Source organism: Carlito syrichta, unplaced genomic scaffold (assembly GCF_000164805.1).
Source record: "Carlito syrichta isolate Samal-C Ts95f unplaced genomic scaffold, Tarsius_syrichta-2.0.1 Scaffold308136, whole genome shotgun sequence".
Classification (NCBI taxonomy): domain Eukaryota; kingdom Metazoa; phylum Chordata; class Mammalia; order Primates; family Tarsiidae; genus Carlito; species Carlito syrichta.
In genome coordinates this window covers 422,570-442,987 of record NW_007252232.1, presented here as the reverse complement: position 1 = coordinate 442,987, position 20,418 = coordinate 422,570, and the positions used below count along the sequence as shown (strand labels likewise).

At 41.1% G+C, this 20,418-nt stretch overlaps 1 protein-coding gene across 1 annotated transcript in view; it reads right to left on the bottom strand.

The window, feature by feature from the left end:
• Window positions 1-20,418, bottom strand: part of FRMD4B (FERM domain containing 4B) — a 233,164-nt gene that overhangs the window by 45,517 nt on the left and 167,229 nt on the right. Inside the window, exons 8-11 of the mRNA XM_008065027.2 lie at window positions 7,398-7,481; window positions 5,429-5,494; window positions 3,146-3,203; window positions 891-977 (exon numbers count right to left, since the gene is read on the bottom strand). Of these exons, the coding sequence (XP_008063218.1) occupies window positions 891-977; window positions 3,146-3,203; window positions 5,429-5,494; window positions 7,398-7,481 (295 nt within the window). The remainder of the gene's footprint in view (window positions 1-890; window positions 978-3,145; window positions 3,204-5,428; window positions 5,495-7,397; window positions 7,482-20,418) is intronic.

Genomic DNA, 20,418 nt, shown 5'->3' with positions numbered 1-20,418 from the left:
GGTCTCAAACCCGCAGGCTCAGGCAATCCACTCACCTCAGCCTCCCAAGGCGCGGGATTACAGACTGAGCCACCGAGCCCGGCTGCAGAAAATTGTTAAACAAAGATAAGTAAATAATAGCAGCAGAGGCTGCACGCGGTGGCTCCAGCCTATAATCCCAGCACTTTGGGAGGCTGAGGAGAGAGGATTGCCTGAAACCAGGGGTTCAAGACCAGCCTGGGCAACTTGGTGAGAACTCCTCCCTACTATGAATAAAAAAATTAACCAGACGTGGTGGCTCATGCCTGTAGTTCCATCTGCTTGGAAGGCTGAGGTGGAAGGATCACCTGAGCCCAGCAAGTGGAGGCTGCAGTGGCAGTGAACGTGCCACTACACTCCAGTCTGGGCAACGGAGTGATATTCCAATTCAAAATAATAATAATAATAATACAGCAGAAGTAAAAAGATGACTCATGACTTTACCATTGAGAGATAACTAGCACCACAAATTTTGGCTTAAGGCTTCATAATTCATCTATATGTCTATCCAATTCAAATATGTATATCTGACATTTATAAAATAAGTTATGTCATCCTGTTCATACTAACTTAAAATAGAAGCCTAATCATATTTGCATGTAAACTGTTGTAATCAACATCTTTATAGTTAAATCTTAGGGCATAACATTAGTTATTACTTTAGAATAAATGACTAGATATGTGAAATTGTATAAATGACGGACACATGAGGTATAAAACAATATTTTACATTTAACTTGATTTTTCTCTGAACCTATGGCTTCACTAACCAAAGTTCTTTGCCCAAGACTGCTCACATGTCCCTTAAAGTATTGTTGCCAATTCTAGAACTGTTCAAGGTCTCATAAGTATCTGAAATGACTCATACTTACTTTTCGAGGCTTCACCTTATCTTGTAAATCATACTGGCCGATTCCTTTGTAGCTTATTCCAAGCCACCAAGGAAGTCCTTGTTTATCCTAGAAGATGGAAAAGCATGAGAACCAAGACCTAATTATTGAATATTCTAGAGGTGAAGTATTATTTACCAATTTCATACCTTAACAAGTATCAGCACATCAAACTAAAGCTGTCTTGGTAAATGAAATGCTACTTAAAAACATAATTTGTTATTAAAATATCTTCTTAGAGTTTCTACAAATAAGATCTATAAGTCAAAGCAGGCCAATATTGTAAATACCATCAAAAACAATAAAGTATTACTGTTTTGATTAAAAAATTGGAGAGAAGAAATAAAATGTAAGTAAGTCAACAAAGAATTAATCCAATAAAAAGCCAGCCATCCATTAAAAAAAAAAAAAAAAAAAGGCTCTTTGTTCTCTCAATTAGTAACCAGTTATAAAAGCTTGGGGAAGTTTCCAAAGAATTACAAAGACAGAAAGTAGTTCCAAATTCTGATGTTTATCATACAATTAACGATGAACATGAAAATATTGAAAATCCTTTTAGAGAACTGTACAGTTCAATGACAGGATGTTTGAATAATCAGTTTAAAGTACCTATAAGGCAGTGAGTAATGTCTTTTTTCATAAATTTATCTTTTAGGTCTTGCCAAAGCAAATAATATATTGACATAGAAAAATAAAATTTAGGCTTAGATAGATAGCTGTATGCAAACCAGAATCAGCAGAAGTTAAAGGTAAATTGGTATAAATTTTTAGTATGATTTGTCCTCATTATCTAATTCCCCACCATTTTGAATTGTATACAGATGTAAACATTGTCATAACATGAAAAGTCACTCAAGAACTGGTCAGGTATAACATCCTCTCCCAAATGAGATTCTCTAACACTATGCTTTATCCCTTGTCATCACCTCAAATATTTATTTGTTAATGTCTCCTGTCTTGTAAACATCCGAAAATACTATGCAAATATGAAACATACTGGTTAAAAAGTGATATTACAAATCCTGCAAGAACTTCAGTATTTTATGAAGTTGTTGAAATAACACTAGAGACTGCAGATTCTCAGACAAAGGCACTATCAAATGAAGATCTGGTAGCATTAGAAAGGTGAACAGACTTGGCAAAGTGACTCACATCTGTAGTCCTAGCACTTTACAAGGCCAAAGTGGAAGGATCATTTGGGCCAGGAGTTCAAGATAGCCTGGGCAATATAGCAAGACCATATCTCTATTATAAAGATAGATAAACAAACAAAGAAATAAATAAGAATTGGAAAAGAGAAAAAAACAGCAAGGAGAAGTATATCAAGAGAATGACCTGACTATCTTAAGAATCAGAGAGGTCTTGGAAAAACATTTGAATGTAACAAGTATTTTGCAAAAATACTGTACTTTATAATTTGCTAAAGAATAACAAGATAGTCAGGCGTGGTGGTTCACGCTATAATCCCAGCACTTTGGGAGGCTGAGGTGAGAGGACTGCCTGAGTCCACGGGTTTGAGACCAGCCCTGGCAACTTGGCAAGACCTTGTCTCTACAATAAATCAAAAAATTAGCTGGGCATGGTGGTGTGTGCCTGTAGTTCCAGCTACTTGGTAGGCTGTGGCAGAAGTATCGCTTGAACCCAGCAGGCGAGGCTGTGGTGGCTGGTAGCATGCCACTGCCCTCCAGCCTGGGTGACTGAATGAGACTCCAGCTCAAGAAAAAAAAATAAAAAGAATGACAAGATATGGCCAGGTGTGATGGCTCAAGTCTGTAATCCCAGAACTTTGGGAGGTTGAGGTGAGGGTATTGTCTGAGCTCAGGGGTTTGAGGTCAGCCTGGGCAACATGGTGAGACCTTGTCTCTACAATAAATCAAAAAATAAGTCAGGCGTGGTAGCACATGCCTATAGTTCCAGCTGCGTGGAAGGCTCAGGCAAAAGGATCGCCTGAGCCCAGCTGGTCAAGGCTGCAGTGGCCAAGTGTGCCACCACACTCTAGCCTGGGCGACAGAGTGAGACTCCAACTCAAAAAAAAAAAGTGGAAAAAAAAGAATGACAAGATATAATTAGACTTTTATATATCAAGAAAATCAATCCTATTCTAAATGCGGCAATTTCTAGAGATAATTTACATATATATGCATATCAATTTATGTGATTTTAGAAAGTTAATGTTGTGTACTAACTCACAAAATATCATGGGCATTATGAAAGCTTTGTCATATAAAAGTAGTTACCTTTACTGCATAATAATGGACTCCATAAGTTGGAAGAGCTTCTACTATTTTCATATACCTATGGAAAATAAATATATATTATAGTCTCATTAAAATAGAGGAACCTTTGGGGAAACGTGATTTAAAGAAATACAGTTTGTTTTTACTTTCCTCATTACAATCATGATTAACATTTTTGACTCAAGTAGAAATAGAATAAATCATTCTAAGGCGTAACATATTCTACCCTCAAATGCTGGGTAAGGAAGTTGCTAATAAAACCTCAGTTTAAAAAAGCTATAGAAAATGTTCTTTTCTGTACATTAAGATTTATGCGGGCCATTGCTTTGCTAAGCCATGATCTGACCATGTGGCTCCTTAAGCCACGGTCGCCATGTTTCCTAGCCTTGGCCCCCTCCCCTACCTTGGGGAGGTGAATCTTCCCTCTCTCTCTTTCCTTCTAATTTACTTTCTAAATACACTATATTTTCCAATCTTGCAAAAAATATTTATATGGCTTAGAAATATAGTGTATTATATTATAAACTCAAATTTCAAGTAGTTTCTAAAGTAAGCACTTAATGATGCAAGCAATGAGAATCAGCTTTTGGATTATGTTCATAATAAAAAAAAAAAACGATTCCATATATGAGGGGGACCCAAAGAAACCTGGAATTTATCTATAAAAAATTGCATACTCTTTTATGTTTAAACTTCAGTCACCTTCAAATACTCTCTGTTTGATGCAATACACCTACTGAGATGCTTTTTCCACTGCTCAAAAACGGTTTTTGAACGCATCAATTTTTATGCCTTTTAGTGTATCTGCCGTTTTTTGCTTCACCTTTTATATGTGGGCAAAATGTTGCCCTTTGAGGACTTTTTTCATCTGGAGAAACAAAAAAAAAAGTCACTTGGGGCAAGATCAGGTAAATAAGGAGGGTGGGCAAGGGGGTTATGCATTTTTGGTCAAAAACTGCTAAACACTCAGCACAGTATGGGCAGTTGTGTTAACATGGTGGATGAACCAGTCATCTATTTGCCACAACTTGGGGACATTTCTTCTGCATATTATGATGCACCCTCTCAAAACCTCCAGATAAAAACTTTAGTTGACCGTTTGATCCAGAGGATCAAATTCTGAGTGTCCTACAAGGGGCTCGCCCTCCAAAAGATAATTCTGGTTTCTTTTGGGTCTCTCTCATATTGCTCGTGGTAGAGGTTATAACTGTTAACATCTGTCAAAAGTCTTAGAAATACATACATTGTTTTAGTTTTTGAGTCAGAGTCTCACCCTGTCACCCAGACTGGAGTGCAGAGGCACAATCATAGCTCACTGCACCCTCGACATCCTAGGCTCAGGTGATCCTTCTGCCTCAGCCTCTGGAGTAATGTCACCATGCCTAGCTAATATTTTTATCTTTTATAGAGACAAGGTCTCACTATGTTGCCCAGGCTGGTGTCAATCTCCTGGGTTCAAGCAATCCTCCTAACCCCAACCCCCGCCAAACCTTCCCAATCCTAACCCTAATCCTTAACCCCTAACTCTAATGTAATACATTTAAAATGGATTGGTTTTTATAGTTTTAAAAGTTTAAATGTAGCAACTGAAATGTTCTAAATAAATGGGAGGTAACTTTGTAAGTCATAAAATGCAGAAATATACTACGGTTGGTTCCTGGTGGCATGAAGAAATAGATTATCCAACATCAATATACTGTAGAGTCCATTTAAAGTGAAGTCACAAACTGGGGAACAACACAGGCCTCCAGATAGGTTTCATGTGGCTCACACTGCGTTGAAGTTTTTTTTTTTAATTACTTCCAAGTCACAAACTGGGGAACAACACAGGCCTCCAGATAGGTTTCATGTGGCTCACACTGCATTAAAGTTTTTTTAAAATTACTTCCAAATATTTAAAATTGAGATCTAAAAATCTGAATTTCCAGCTTCTCTTATGAAATATCAGAGGACTTGGCAACATTATCCCTAAATCTGAAGCTGAATAATCTTGTCTCTACCCAGGGTGAAAGCTTTTCAGTTCATCACATTTCTACCATTCCCTGCTGCCCTATATCTGGCCTACATTTCTAATTTCTGTTACTTGTCTGGCACTGGTAAGCATCTGAGTAGGTGGCACCGATGTATGAAATGACCCAAAACATTTTCTAATTCATGGTAAGATATTTCTAACCAGATGGGAACTATGTACACAAAAACTACACAACAGAAATCATTTCAAATGACATCTTCAAAAACGATACATTAAAATTGTATCTAAAGATAAGGAAGAAAGACACTTACTGAACCACAGCTTGACCCCGAGTCAGTCCTTTGATTTTCAAATAATGCTCAATTACTCTGTCCTCACTGTAAAACGAGGGAGTGAAAGTATGGCAATGCACGATTATCTGAGATACAGAGTCTATTTCCAGATTATCAGGTATTGGAAACTTGAGAGGGAAAGCCTGCCCTAACTTGTTTGGAAGATAGACTTTTATTTCTATAGGTCACAGATTCCTAAACTTAAGACACTTCACTACTTCCACTATAATCTTTAACTTCTATTTTATATGAAATATTTCTATACTATATATTAATATTTTAAAAACTTAATTTACTAGAAACAGAAACTATCAATTTTTCAAATGGAAAATTTTCTTTTACCACAACTGGGTAGAATATAAAAATATAAAATAATGATATTTTTATTATTATTTTACTTTATTTTAAGTCAGAGTCTCACTTTGTCATCCAGGCTAGAATGCAGTGACATGCTCATAGCTCACTGCAGCCTCAACCTCCTGGGCCGAAGGTGATCCTTCTGCCTCAGCCTTCTGAGTAGCTGGAGCTATATAGGCACAGGCCACCACACCCAGATAATTTTTTAATTTTTTGTAGAGATGAGGTCTTGCCATGTTGCCCAGGCTGGTATTGAACTCCTGGGCTCAAGCAATCCTCCCGCCTCAGCCTCCCAAAGTGCTGGGGTTACAGGTGTGAGCCACTGCACCCAGACAAAAATAATGATAGTAAATGTTCAGAACATTATTGAGGACATTTTGAGTATAAGGCCTGCCTTCACCTTGGTTAAAAAAGGGAGGTCAGTAAGCATTAGGCATTTAAAAACTTTCTCCTTAAATTATTCAGAAAGGTCTTCAAAGAATTTAAACTACTTCTGAGTCTGTGTGAAATCATAAAAACTCTATTATCACCACTTGTAGACACACTGCTTTAGGAAAAAACCCTTCATTATTGTTCTAGGGTAAAACCTGTTGACTGGAAAGGAGAGAACTAGGTTGTCAGGCAACCTTTCACATCATTCAACTATCTTACCCTAATCTAAGAAAGCTTGCTCTTCTAATCATATCTCAAGTATAACCTAGAAGAGTAATTTTATCTCCATATAACCAGTCATCGGTAATCAGACATTATTTTTTCTTAAGAAACTATTACTTTTTCCAGTCTAAAAAAAAGAAAGAAAGAAAAGAAAAGAAACTATCACTTAACAATGATTTGTTTAGAAGATTCCAGAGTCAGGATGCAGTGTAGCCTCAGTACTCACTTTTATCATATACTTGAAAAATATGTTCCAGCTTTCATATTAAAGCCATCAATGTTGAATATTTATCTTGTAATCTTAATTTATTTTATATTTTTTTAGTGGAAAAAAACATATTTGGGATTCACAGACTAAAACCAAGGAGAATATATTTTATAGGCATATAAGTATTTTAAGTGAAAAAAGTAATTTTCTAGAAAAATGTGGGATAGAAAATGACATCTCTGAATTCATTAAAATGCAAACAACTAAACCAACTCAACCTATATATTGATATTTGGCTGTAGAAGAAAACTCTGGTTATTAAGTTAACCTCTATACCATGATAAGCTTTCCTAGCCAAAAAAGAAGCCTCTGACCAAGCAAATCTGTATAACACTTACATTGCATTCTGCTAGATTAAAGTTGCATTACACAGTGACTGCACCTATATCGACTATTATATGTTCATACAGACATTGCATGCACATAAAAGAAAAAGCACATAACTGCTCTTTACAAATGACTGCAAGACATGCCTTGGGATTATGATCTCCAGTGAACTTCAACCAGATCCTTTCATGGAAAGAATCAAGGTCTACTTGTGGTTACTTGGATATATTTGATGGGCAATTTGATATTTTCCTCATTTATGTTTCCTTCAATTTCCTGAAAAGCCTGTAGTTCTCAATGAAGGTGATGATAACAGGAACCCGTTACCTTAGTCGGGCTTACCAGTAAGCAAGGGATGGATGCTCCTGAAGAGTTTGGGTTGGAAAGGCTGGTAGTGACTTTAAATCTTTCCTGGCATTTTCATCACTAAAAAGAAACATCACAGGGTACTGTCAGGCACCGTTACCGAAAATGTTATCCAAGCTGATTACTAAATGAATGAAATATGAAGTAACTTTTGACTCCGTCAAAAGGTTGCAGTCAACACACATAAGTTATGGGCTCCAAGCAGAAACAGCCCCCACATTTAACAGCACAGTCATATGATAATATTTTGAAGTTTGTAATATCATCTCCCTGTGTCTGCTTTAGTACATAACTATGATTATAACTGTGCATTTTCCACATTGTATTTTTACAGAGCGTTCTTTGTATTTCATTGTACTCTTTGTCCATGTTCCTGTAGCATCGTCCTCAATTCTATTTAGTGGCTATAGAATGTTTACCATGTTGGAAATGATTATCATGTAGCCATTAATGAAATGTCACCAATTTTTCTTTCTTTTTTTTTTGAGTTGGAGTCTCACTCTGTCACCCAGACTGGAGTACAGTGGCACACTCCGGCCACCGCAGCCTTGACCTGCTGGGCTCTGGCGATCCTTCTGCCTCAGCATTCCGAGTAGCTGGAACTACAGGCGCGTGCTACCCCACCGGCTAATTTTTGATTTATTGTAGAGATGAGGTCTCGCCAAGTTGCCCAGGTGGATCTCAAACCCACAGGCTCAGGCAATCCATTCACCTCAGCCTCCCAAAGTGTGGGATTACAGGCTGAGCCACCGAGCCCAGTTCCAATTTTTCATAATAGGTATTATTGCAATTAAAAGGTTTATGTAGCCCTTTCTATTACTCTTGCTGTTTCCTTATCACCCTCTAAAATACAGCACACCAAGTCAGCTGTCTGTGGAAATCTCTTGAATAGAAGATGACTGGAAAATGTAGTTTTAATAAAAGTCAAAGTATCCCTCAAGTCACATCAAGTGAACTAATGTACCTCTTGTGAGGTCAGTCATTATCTAATTATAAAATGACACAATTCTAGGTATCAAGAAAAGGCATGATCTTTTCAGAACTTAAAAAAAGGAAGAACAAGTAATACTACCCAGTCATAGTTGGTACTGCACTGTATAAGAGAAAATACTCTCTAACTGCCAAGTATTTAAGGAGACAGTCTATGGAAACAAACATGACTCTCTAGGGTCTACTGAAGTCTAAATAAGTACATTAAAAACCTACTCAAGATCCTGATCAAACTGGTGTTCATGAAACAGCATAATGCTAACTCTTCTCTTCCTACTTTCCATCTCTTCCTATCTTTACCACTAGTTACTCTTTGTTGAAAGGTTACCAAGTACCAGGTACCATGCAACATACTTTTTAGGAATGATTTATCCCATAAAAGGCTCATCACAAGCATTCCTATGTAGTAGGTACTAGTATTATCCATGCTTTACAGGTAGGAGTGTAAGGCTCAGAGAGGTAAAGTCATTTGTTCAGTGTCTCATAGCTACTGTGAGGAAGAGCAGATGATAAGCTCAGTCTGTTGGGCTCCAAAGAGTAAGTAATTTACCACTGTCTTCTATTACCTGATTCCCATACAGACGGTCAGAAAATTTGGTCCTAGAGCAGGGGTCCCCAACCTCAATGCCATGGACTAGTACGGTCTGCGAAACCGGGCCACACAGCAGGTGGTGAGTGGCAGGTGAGCGAGCAAAGCTTTATCTGTATTTACAGATGGTCCCCATCACTCACATTACCACCTGAGCTATACCTCCTGTCAGATCAGCATTGGCTTTAGGTTCCCATAGGAGTATGAACCTTATTGTGAACTGTGCATGCGAGGGATCTAGGTTGAATGCTCCTTGTGAGAATCTAATGCTTGATGATCTGAGGTGGAGTCGAGGCAGTGATGCTAGCGCTGTTTTCCAGTCACAGAAAAACAAGCTCAGGGCTCTCACTGATTCTGCATCATGGAAAGTTATAGAATTATTTCATTATATATTACAATGTAATAATAACAGAAATAAAGTACACAATACCTATAATGTGCTTGAATCATCCCCAAACCACCCTCCCCCGCCCCCTCCTATCTGTGGAAAAACTGTCTTCCACCAAACGGTCCCTGATTTAAAAAAGGTTGGGGACTGCTGTCCTAGAGCACTGACATGAACGTTTTCCATTCTGAAAAGGCATAGCTCTCCTTCACTCCCGCCTCCAGTTACAAATGAAAATGGTGACAAATTAGTATCCAAATCTATCACTTAAGAGTTTCTATATTGGCTTTCCTGGGACTTGCCCTACTGTGAATCATGATATTGAAGTAGATGAGCCCCCAGCTGGAAGATCAAACATTGAATCCAAGACAAATTTCCTTCTGAAGTATTCACCCAACACTCATAGATCAAGTGTTATAGACCAAACCGGGAACCAAACATGGGCTCCAGAAGGGTTTGTTTGGCCTACATCGTACTATGCCATATTTTAAATTGCTTACTCCTATTAATTGATCAGATTTGGTTATTTAAGTGGTTAATTTAAGAGATGCAGTCTCACCATGTTGCCTTCAGTACCTACAAAAAGTTTGTTTTCTGATTCTATCACCAAATTTCCTGACCGTGCTACAGGGCAATAAGGTAATCCTATTGAGCAGTCTCAACATAAACTTCCTGTCTTTCAGTAAGAACAGAGAATAAGAGGGTCACCTAGCTCGGAAACACTACTATTTGTACCTGTCAACATTACATTTCGCAACAGGGGCTGCGGCCCTTCCTAAAGGTCTAACTTTCCAAATTACTACAGGAAATAAAAAGTCACTTGGCTCCTGTTCTTACATAAGAATAAATCTCTCTATTCACTTGGAAGTTGAGCATTAAAGCTTAACCACATTGACAATCTTGGGAAACTGGTTTGTGCTTCCTGAAAATCAAAATATACAACAATCCAATTTATTCATCTTAAAGGTCAACTGTCAACTCCCAGTATTAATATTTATTTTCCTTAATAATCTCTTTTATGTTCTGTCCTTCATAGCACATTTATTGTAAAGGAAGTTGGCTTCTAATTTTTTAATTATTAATATTATATATTTTTTAAGTCAGGGTCTCACTCTGCCACCCAGGGCAGTGGCACAACCAGAGCTCACCACAGACTCAATCTCATGGGTTCAGGCAATCCTTCCACACCAGCCCCCAAGTAGCTGGGACTATAGGGCTGTGCCACCATACCCAGCTATGTTGCCTAGGCTGGCCTCAAATTCCTGGGCTCAAGCATTCCTTCCACTTCAGCCTTTCAAAGTGATGGGATTACAGGTATGAACCACTGAACCTGACCTGATTTTTTTTTTTAATGAAGGGCACACAATATATGCATTCTAAAATGATAAACTAAGGACAACACTTTTTGTTATCAATCATTTCACCAACCACATATATGTTGTTATCTTCTGGATCCAGGTGAACCATAGGCTGTGTTCCTAAAACCCAATCCAGTATTCACTTATTTAGATTATAGTTTATTTTGTGGCAACCAACAACTTACTAGACTGAAAGCTGCTATTTATCATAAGTTTATTCATTCACTTAACAAATAGGTGTAAGAGTTGCCAGGCACGGTGGCTTACATCTGTAATCCCAGCACTCTGGGAGGTGGAGGTGAGAGGATAGCCTGAGCCCAGGGGTTCAAGACCAGCCTGGACAACTTGGTGAGACCTCGCCTCTACAATAAATCAAAAAATTAGCTGGGCATGGTGGCATGCACCTGTGGTTCCAGCTACTTGGTTCCCACTACGTGGAAGGCTGAGGAGGAAGGATCACCTGAGCACAGCAGGTTGAGGCTGCAGTGGCCATGGGCATGCCACTGCAGTCCAGCCTGGGAGACAGAGTGAGATTCCTACTCAAAAATCAATCAATAAATAAATTTGTAAGTGTATACTCTGTGTCTAACATGAAGAAGCGAGTGTCGTATGATAGAACTGATTTCAACATATACAAATACAGTCAGTCAAAAGAGGGAGGAAAGAGAGGAAAGAAGTGAGGGAGAAATTAGAGCAATTTGTTCAAATAAACTCTTAGTGGAGAATAAACATAAAACAGGAGACTTGAAGCTGCTGCCCTTTAAGATGTTTTTCAGTCCTATGTGCCTCAAAGCACAAGCATCTAATATGGAGATTTTTCTAGCACTTAAGCATTTAGCACATCTGCTAAACACAAGCAACTTCTATATTTGTTGTCTAACTAAAAAAATAGCTGAATATTTCAACTATTTCAATACTACCTGTATTGGATTTATTGAAAGATAAACTTGATGGCCAGGTGTGGCCTGTAATCCCAGCACTTTGGGAGGTAGAAGCGAGAGGACTGCCTGAGTTCAGGTGTTCAAGACTAGTCTAGGCAACTTGGTGAGACCTGGTCTCTACAATAAATCAAAAATTAGCCATGTGTGGTGGCACATGCCCGTAGCTACAGGTACTAGGAAAGCTGAGGCAGAAAGATTGCCTGAGCCCAGGTGACTGTGAGCGTGCAACTGCACTCCAGCCTGGGCAACAGTGAGATCAATATTTAAAAAAAAAGAAAAAAAGAAGAAGCAGCAGCAAGGAGGAAGGAGGAAGAAGAAGAAGAAGAAGAAGAGTGGATGCGGTGGCTCAAGTCTGTAATCCCAGCATTTTGGGATGCTAAGGTGAGAGTATAGCCTGAGCCCATGAGTTCGAGACCAGCCTAGGCAACTCGGCGAGACCTCAACTCTACAATAAATCAGAAATATTAGCAGGGCATGGTGGTACATGTCTGTGGTTCCAGCTACTTGGAAGGCTGAGGTGGAAGGACTGCCGGAGCTCAGCAGGTCGAGGCTGTGGTGGCCATGAGTGTACCACTGCACTCCAGCCTGGGCAACAGAGTGAGAGACTCCAACTCAAAAAAAAAAGAAGTATACTTGAATGGATGGAGCACAGGGGATTTTTTAGGGCAGTGAAACTATTCAGTATGGCACCGTAATGGTAGATATATGATATTATGCATTTGTCAAAACCTATAGAACTGCACAACACAAAGAGTAAACTCAATTTGACTATAGACTTTTGTAATAAATGTCCTACACTAATGCAAGTGTTAATAATAGGGGGACCAGGTCGGGCTCGGTGGCTCAGCCTGTAATCCCGCGCTTTGGGAGGCTGAGGTGAGTGAATTGCCTGAGCCCCGGGTTTGAGACCCACCTGGGCAACTTGGTGAGACCTCATCTCTACAATAAATCAAAAAAATTAGCCGGGCGTGGTAGCGTGTGCCTGTAGTTCCAGCTACTTGGAAGGCTGAGGTGGAAGGATCGCTGGAGCCCAGCAGGTGGAGGCTGCGGTGGCCTGGAGCGGCCACTGCACTCCAGTCTGGGTGACAGAGTGAGACTCCAACTCAAAAAAAAACAAAACAAATAATAGGGGGACCAGTGGGAGTGAGAGAGAAAGGATATATAGGAGCTCTCTACTTTCTGCTCAATTTTTTCTACAAATCTAAAACTGCTCTAAAAAACTAAAGTTCATTAATTAAGAAAAAAAAATAAAAAGAATGTCAATCATTCTAAAATTGAGAAAACTTGCCTTACTTATAAAAATCCTAGCTGGGCTCGGTGGCTCAACCTGTAATCCCGCGCTTTGGGAGGCTGAGGTGAGTGCACTGCCTGAGCCTGCGGGTTTGAGATCCGCTTGGGCAACTTGGCGAGACCTCATCTCTACAATTAAAAAAAAACAAAAAAATAGCCGGGTGTAGTAGCGCACTCCTGTAGTTCCAGCTACTTGTAAGGCTGGGGTGGAAGGATTGCTGGAGCCCAGCAGGTCGAGGCTGCGGTGGCCGGAGCGGCCACTGCACTCCAGTCTGGGTGACAGAGTGAGACTCCAACTCAAAAAAAACAAAACAAAAAAAATCCTGAGAATGTCACTCTGGTATTTTCTATAGTATATCTTGTAGACTTAGAGAATTTTTCTCTCATGTCACTCCGAATATAAGTAGTAAAGGTCTCAGATATAAGTATCTAATAGGAGCCGAGTGGGACAGGTATTAGGAAATCAACTGAGTAAACTAGCTGAAAAATGGCAAGTCAAACTCAGCATCAGACATGACCACACAATGGGGAATGGTGGGAAGCAAGAAGAAAACAAGACAACATTGCCCATTTGAAGTATTATTGGGATATAGATTTGATGGCGATCAAAATTTTAGTTCATTTCTTTTTACATATAAGTCAGAGCTAGAAAACACAGTGTCTAACTAAAGCGCTTCTCTTGTTGCTTCGCCATTCCTGGTGCGTTGCTATCCCTCATGAGGTCCAAAATAGCTCATCACCAGGTCCACATTTCAGTCATTAGGAAGAAAATAAAAAAATGAGGGAGGACACACTCATTCCTGTAAGGGTAGAACCTGAAAGCTGCCCATTTTTTCTAATCCCATTGGCCAGAACGCAATAGTAGGGCCACCTATAACTGCAAGGAACGCTGGGATATGTAGTTTTTACTCTGGGTAGCCATATACCTACCGAAAAATTCTACTTATAAAGGAAAGGAAGATTGGATACTGGGGAAAAACAGTCAGACTTCACTGCTGTTAGGGAGTCATCACTCAAGCCAAGTTATTTCTGCCAGGTGGGGTATGAGGATTCGTCATTACCTAATGAATGAATTTTCTTTTTTTTTTTAATAAGCCAAAAAACCCAGGGTTTTGTGCAAAATAACTAAATTTTAAAATATTGCCTCCGCTGGGCACAGTGGCTCATGCCTATAATCCCAGCACTTTGGGAGGCAGAGGCGAGAGGATTGTCTGAGCCCAGAGGTTTGAGGCTACCCTGAGCAACATGGCGAGACCTCGTCTCCACAATAAATCAAACAATTAGCCGGAAGTGATGGCACATGCCTGTGGTTCCAGCTACTTAGAAGGCTGTGGCAGAAGGATCACCTGAGCTCAGTAGATCGAGGCTGAGGTGGCTGTGAGTGTGCCACTGCACTCCAGTCTAGGTGACAGTGAGACTCTAACTCAAAAAAAGAGAAGAAAATATAAAATAGTTACACACAACATGGATGACTATCACAAATACTGGGCAAAGATGCAAGACCCCAAATAAGCAAGACACCATGATTCTATGCACATAAAGGTCTGAAACAAGCAAAATAAAACTAGAGAGAATAGGTGACAAAATTATAAAGACAAGAAAATATGTACCACAGAGTCAGAGAGCCTGTGCAGAAAGAGGGAATTTCATAGGAGTGGGAAAGGGATAAATCCCAATAAAGGGGGAAGGAGAGGCCTTGCCAGGGTCCTGGCAACATTCCTCACTGGGTGGTGTTGAATAATTGTACGCTTTCTTTTTTTTTTAATTAGAGTCTCACTCTGTCACCCAGGCTGGAGGGCAGTGGCACGCGCTCAGCCACCACAACCTGGACCTGCTGGGCTCAGGCAATCCTTCCGCTTCAGCCTTCTAAGTAGCTGGAACTACAGGCTCGCACCACCATGCCCGGTTAATTTTTTCATTTATTGTAGAGATAAGGTCTCACCAAGTTGCCCAGGCTGGTCTCAAACTGGTGGGTTCAAGCAATCCTTTCACCTCAGCCTCCCAAAGTGCTGGGATTACAGGCATGAGCCACCATGCCCAACCAACTGCACACTTTCTAATTTGCTCTTTATACCACATGTGTATGTTTTATGAATTCTTCTGTGTGATATAATTCATAAAAAGAGTGAAGTCAAATGTGTCCAGCAGTGGACGTCGGGGAGCCAAAGCTAACTGCCATGCAGAGGGAGTTGCTGCAATGCTAACACAAGAGGTCAGAACTGACTGACCACAAAAAGAATCCACTGGGGTGTTGGAAAAATGGGCACATGATTCTACAAGGTTAATACCAATTATTTTCAGAGTTTAAGACCAAACAGGATTTCACGTTTGAGTGGACGGACAGTAACTGAGTGCTTATTTGCTCATCCTCCCGGGGAATTCTCCCAGGAGCCTGAGGCCGCAGGGATCCACGGGGCTGGCGGGGGCAGCTGGACCTGGCGTCGGCACAGAAGGCCCCTCCCGGGCTGGTTGGGCAGGCAACACAGCTTAGATGAGTCAGGATCAACCTGAGTCCACAGGGAGGGCCCCAAAGTGGTTGGGGAGGTGAGCACGCCTCAGTGGGGATGTCTCTGCCTTTCACCAGCCACAAATGCACTCAACCCGTCTGGACATTCCTGACCCTAATGGCAATGCATATATTATTTTAAAGATGCACTTGACCGGAATTGTCACCAGGGACCGGTTTCTCCAGGTGCTAGCCAGAGAGAATGCCCATAAATTTACATCACTGGCTACTTCTCAGTGACCAAACCAGAAACTGATTTTCTCCATAATTTCAGCAGGAATTCAGATGTCACATTGAAGAACCTGCTTGCATTTTATCTAATTATCTAGGCTGAACTCCTCCCTGAGGCATTCCAGATTCCTCTTTCCCTAACTTGCCAGAAGGAAGCTGACCATGACCGCCATTTAACTGCTGCAACTATTTTTCAGGCGATGATTCCTTTGGTCATTCTCAAGTCTCCCTTCATGGGCTGTTGTTTTTCTTTAGTGACCTCAAAAGCCCTGACGGAATGTGCCAACCCCACTCATTTTGAAAAAGCCACATGGCTGGCAAAACTGAGGCCACCCTTTGTGTGTGCTGGAGCACTTGTGTGAAAAAAACCACCCCCAGCGAATGTGTACACCCGCTGGCTTATTGTGAGCTTGCTCACAGCAACAGTCAGCCACTTGCCACTGAGGTCGAATCTGCAAGGAGTGCAGGCAATTAGCAGACTGTGCTTGCTAGTGCTTTCTGGAGAAAAAGAAGACCTTCACTGTCTATGCTTAGTGTCGGGGCATCCCTACGTTTCTAGGACAGTTAAAAAAAAAAAAAGCCCAGGTCGGGCGCGGTGGCTCACGTCTATGGCTCCAACAGTTTGGGAGGCAGAGGCAAGAGGATTGCCTGAGCTCAGGAGTTCGAGACCACCTTGAGCAACATGGTGAAACCTCATCTCTACAATAAATAAAAATTTAGCTGGGCATGGTGATGCATGCCTATGTTTCCAGCTACTTGGAAGGCTGAGGTGGAAGGATCGCCTGAGCCCAGCAGATTGAGGCTGCAGCGGCCGTCAGTGTGACACTGCACTCCAGCCTGGGTGACAGTGAGACTCTGACTCAAAAAAAAAAAAAGCCCAAGCCCAAATTTCATTTTATTTTTTATTTTTTTTTGAGTTGGAGTCTCACTCTGTCGCCCAGACTGGAGTGCAGTGGCCACTCCCGGCCACCGCAGCCTCGACCTGCTGGGCTCCGGGATCCTTCCGCCTCAGCCTTCTGAGTAGCTGGAACTACAGGCACGCGCTACCACACCTGGCTAATTTTTTTGATTTATTGTAGAGATGAGGTCTCTCCAAGTTTCCCAGGCGGGTCTTGAACCCACGGGCTCAGGCAATCCACTCACCTCAGCCTCCCAAAGCATGGGATTACAGCTGAGCCATTGAGCCCGCCTTCATTTTCTTATGTCAAAGCTCTTCCTTACCTGAAACCCAAAATGAAGGTGCCAAAAAGGGAATGTTAAATATTATGTTCAAGTGGAAATGTCTGCAGAACTTCACAAAGAAATAAACTAAGCTCTTTAAAAAGTGAACTTGAGGCCAGGTATGATGGCTCTCGCCTGTATTTACAGCACTTTGGGATGCGGAGGCAGGAAGATTGCTTGAGGTAAGGAGTTTGAGACTAGCCTGGGCAACCCCATCTCTATTTTTAAAAAGAAAAAAAAATGTGAACTTGAGACTGGAGTTTTTTTTCTCATCCACATATAAGCATAACACAAAATCTTTTATTTTAGAAAAGTATATGTGTAGATGTGAACAAGCAGTAGTTATGTGCCTGTTTGAACACTGAGGATAAAGTCTCAAGCCTGTCACTAACAAATGTAAATATACTGCATAGCTTATATATCATCAGAAACTAAAGGGTTGTGAAAGTGACCTCCGAGTATTTGGGGAAGTCATCACAGCTGGGAACTCTATTTAGTACTATGTTCCATGCAAACCTAAAGATTTACTGCTATCAGGAATGGAGCTAATTAGAAACATTTGCCCATCTTCTGGGGTCACCTTGTATAGGCACCAATGATAAGGCATTTTTTTATCTATGCTTGCTGGAAACCTGGGGTGACCCATCAAATTTTGAACTATATTGAAGGACTGGACAGGGTTAATGATAATAGCAGTTACAAAAGCATACTTATTGTCTGTTAAATAGGTGTAACAGGTGCCAACTTAACTACTAAACCATTTGAACTGGATCTAATCCTGAAGGATGACAGCTTGCTTAAACATGTAATTATTAAAAGGGCCTTGTTACTAATTTTTTTTTCTTGATACGGGGTCTTGCTTTGTCACCCAGGCTGGAGTGCATGATCATAGCTCACTGCAAACTTGAAATCCTGGGCTTAGGAGATCCTGGTGCCTTGGTCTCTCAAATAGCTGGGACTACTAGTCCGTGCCACTCTTCCTGGCTATTTCTCAAAAATTTTTTTGTAGAGATGGGGTCTGGCTATGTTTCCCAGGCTATGGTTAACTATTTATAAACACCAATTTCCTTGATCAATCTACTGGCACTAATCAACACCTGGGTGATTAGCAGTTTAAGGTACTCTTATCAGTTTTCTTAGAGGAGTTTTTCACTGGTCAGATTGCCTTCAAATTGCCCTTCATTAAGAAGGAAAATTGAGCTGGGTGCGGTGGCTCACGTCTATAACACCAGCACTTTGGGAGACTGAGGTGAGAGGATTGCCTGAGCCCACAGGTTCAAGACCAGCCTGGACAAGTTGGTGAGACCTTATCTCAACAATAAACTAAAAAAAAAAAAATTAGCCAGCCATGGTAGCGCATGCCTGTAATTCCAGCTACTTGGAAGGCTGAGACTGAAGGATCACCCAAGCCTAGCAGGTCGAGGATGCAGTGATTGTGGGCAAAAAAACAGGGTGGGAACGCAAATTAAAAAAAAAAAAAAAAAGGAAAATTGGTTGGGTGCAGTGGCTCATGCCTGTAATCCTGAGGCAAGAGGAATGCCTGAGCCCGACGGTTCGAGATCAGCCTGGACAACATGGTCAGACCTAGTCTCTACAATAAATCAAAAAATTAGCTGGGTGTGGTGGCACATGCCTGTAGTTCCAGCAACTTTGAAGGCTGAGGTAGAAGGATCACCTGAGCCCAGCAGGTTGGGGCTGCGGAGGCTGAGTAGCGTGCCACTACACTCTAGCCTAGGCTGGCAAAGTGAGACACTGACTCAAAAAAAAACCAAAAAACCCCAAAACTATAAAACACATTAAAAAAGAAAGAAAGAAAATTATGTTCCACTCAGTCATATGTAGAATCTGACCTTCAATGATGAATCTAGTTCATTATCTCCTTGACTTAATAACTAGGAATCTCGCCAGGCTCAGTGGCTCATCCTGTAATCCCGCACCTTTGGGAGGCTGAGGTGAATGGATTGCCTGAGCCCACGGGTTCGAGACCCACCTAGGCAACTTGGCGAGACCTCATCTCTACAATAAATCAAAAAATTAGCCGGGTGTGGTAGCGTGCGCCTATAGTTCCAGCTACTTGGAAGGCTGAGGCGGAAGGATCTCCAGAGCCCAGCAGGTCGAGGTTTCGGTGGCTGGGAGTGGCCACTGCACTCCAATCTGGGTGACAGAGTGAGACTCGAACTCAAAAAAAACACACACACAAAAAAAAACTAGGAATCTCTAACAGTAAATTTCTCTCTGACAATTCCTAGGTAAATGGATATTAAAGGTGACAAAACACAACTGAAACAGTGGTTATCACAGTATCCTAGAAACCCGAGCAGCAACATCAGCATTATCTGAGAACTTTCTAGAAAGGCAAATTCTCAGGCTCCACCCAGACCTACTGAATCAGAAAGGCTGAGAGTGAGGCCCAGCAATCTGCATTTTAAAAAATGGCTTAAGGGCCACTACAATAAGATAAACACAACATAAAATGCAGAGATTTTTCAAGAGGGAGACAGTAATAAACTATTTCAAATGGGACAGGTGGTCAGGGAACCTTACCAAAGCCCGTAGTTTTAAGAGACTTGAGTGGATGACCTAGTAGGCCTACCTTGGGGAGGCAAATCAATCTCTCTCTCTCTCTCTCTCTCTCTTCCTCTCCTCTCCTCTCTATCAACTGATTTTCTTTTTTGAGATGAGGTCTCACTATGTTGCACAGGTTAGTCTCAAACCTCTGACCTCAAAGAATCCTCCTGCCTCAGCTTCCCACATGCCTTCATCCCTGGCTACTAAAAAAAAAAATTGTATAGATGGGGTCTCGCTCTGTTGCCCAGGCCAGTCTCAAACTCCTGGCCTCAAGCAATCCTCCCTCCATGCCCTCCCAAGCTACTGGGATTACAAGTGTGAGCCATTGTGCCCAGCACCTATGAGATGTTTTAAAATTACTAATTCAATCTCTCTCTTTTTTATTACAGAATTTCTATTTCTTCTTGAGTAAGTTTCAGTAGTTTGTCTAGTTTGTGCTTTTCTATAAATTTGTCTATTTAATCTAAGGACTCTAATGTGTCAGCATAGTCATTTGTAGTATTTCCTTAGGGTCTTTTTTATTTAAACCAATCTCTCTCTCTTCCTCCCCTCCCCTCTCCTCTCCTCTCTCTGTATTTTTTTTTTAGTTGGAGTCTCACTCTGTTGCCCAGGTTGTAGTGCAGTGGCACGCTCATGACCACCACAGCCTTCACTTGCTGGGCTCAGGTGATTCCTCTGCCCCAGCCTTCCAAGGAGCTGGAACCACAGGTATGCACCACCATGTCCGGCTAATTTTTTTATTTTTTGTAGAGACGAGGTCTCGCCAAGTTGCCCACGCTGGTCTTGAACCCCTGGACTCAGACAGTCCTCTCTCCTCAGTCTCCCAAAGTGCTGGGATTATAGGTGTGAGCCACAGCACCTGGCTTGTAATTTACTTTTTAAGTAAACGATATTTTTCTATCTAAAAAAAAAAAAAAA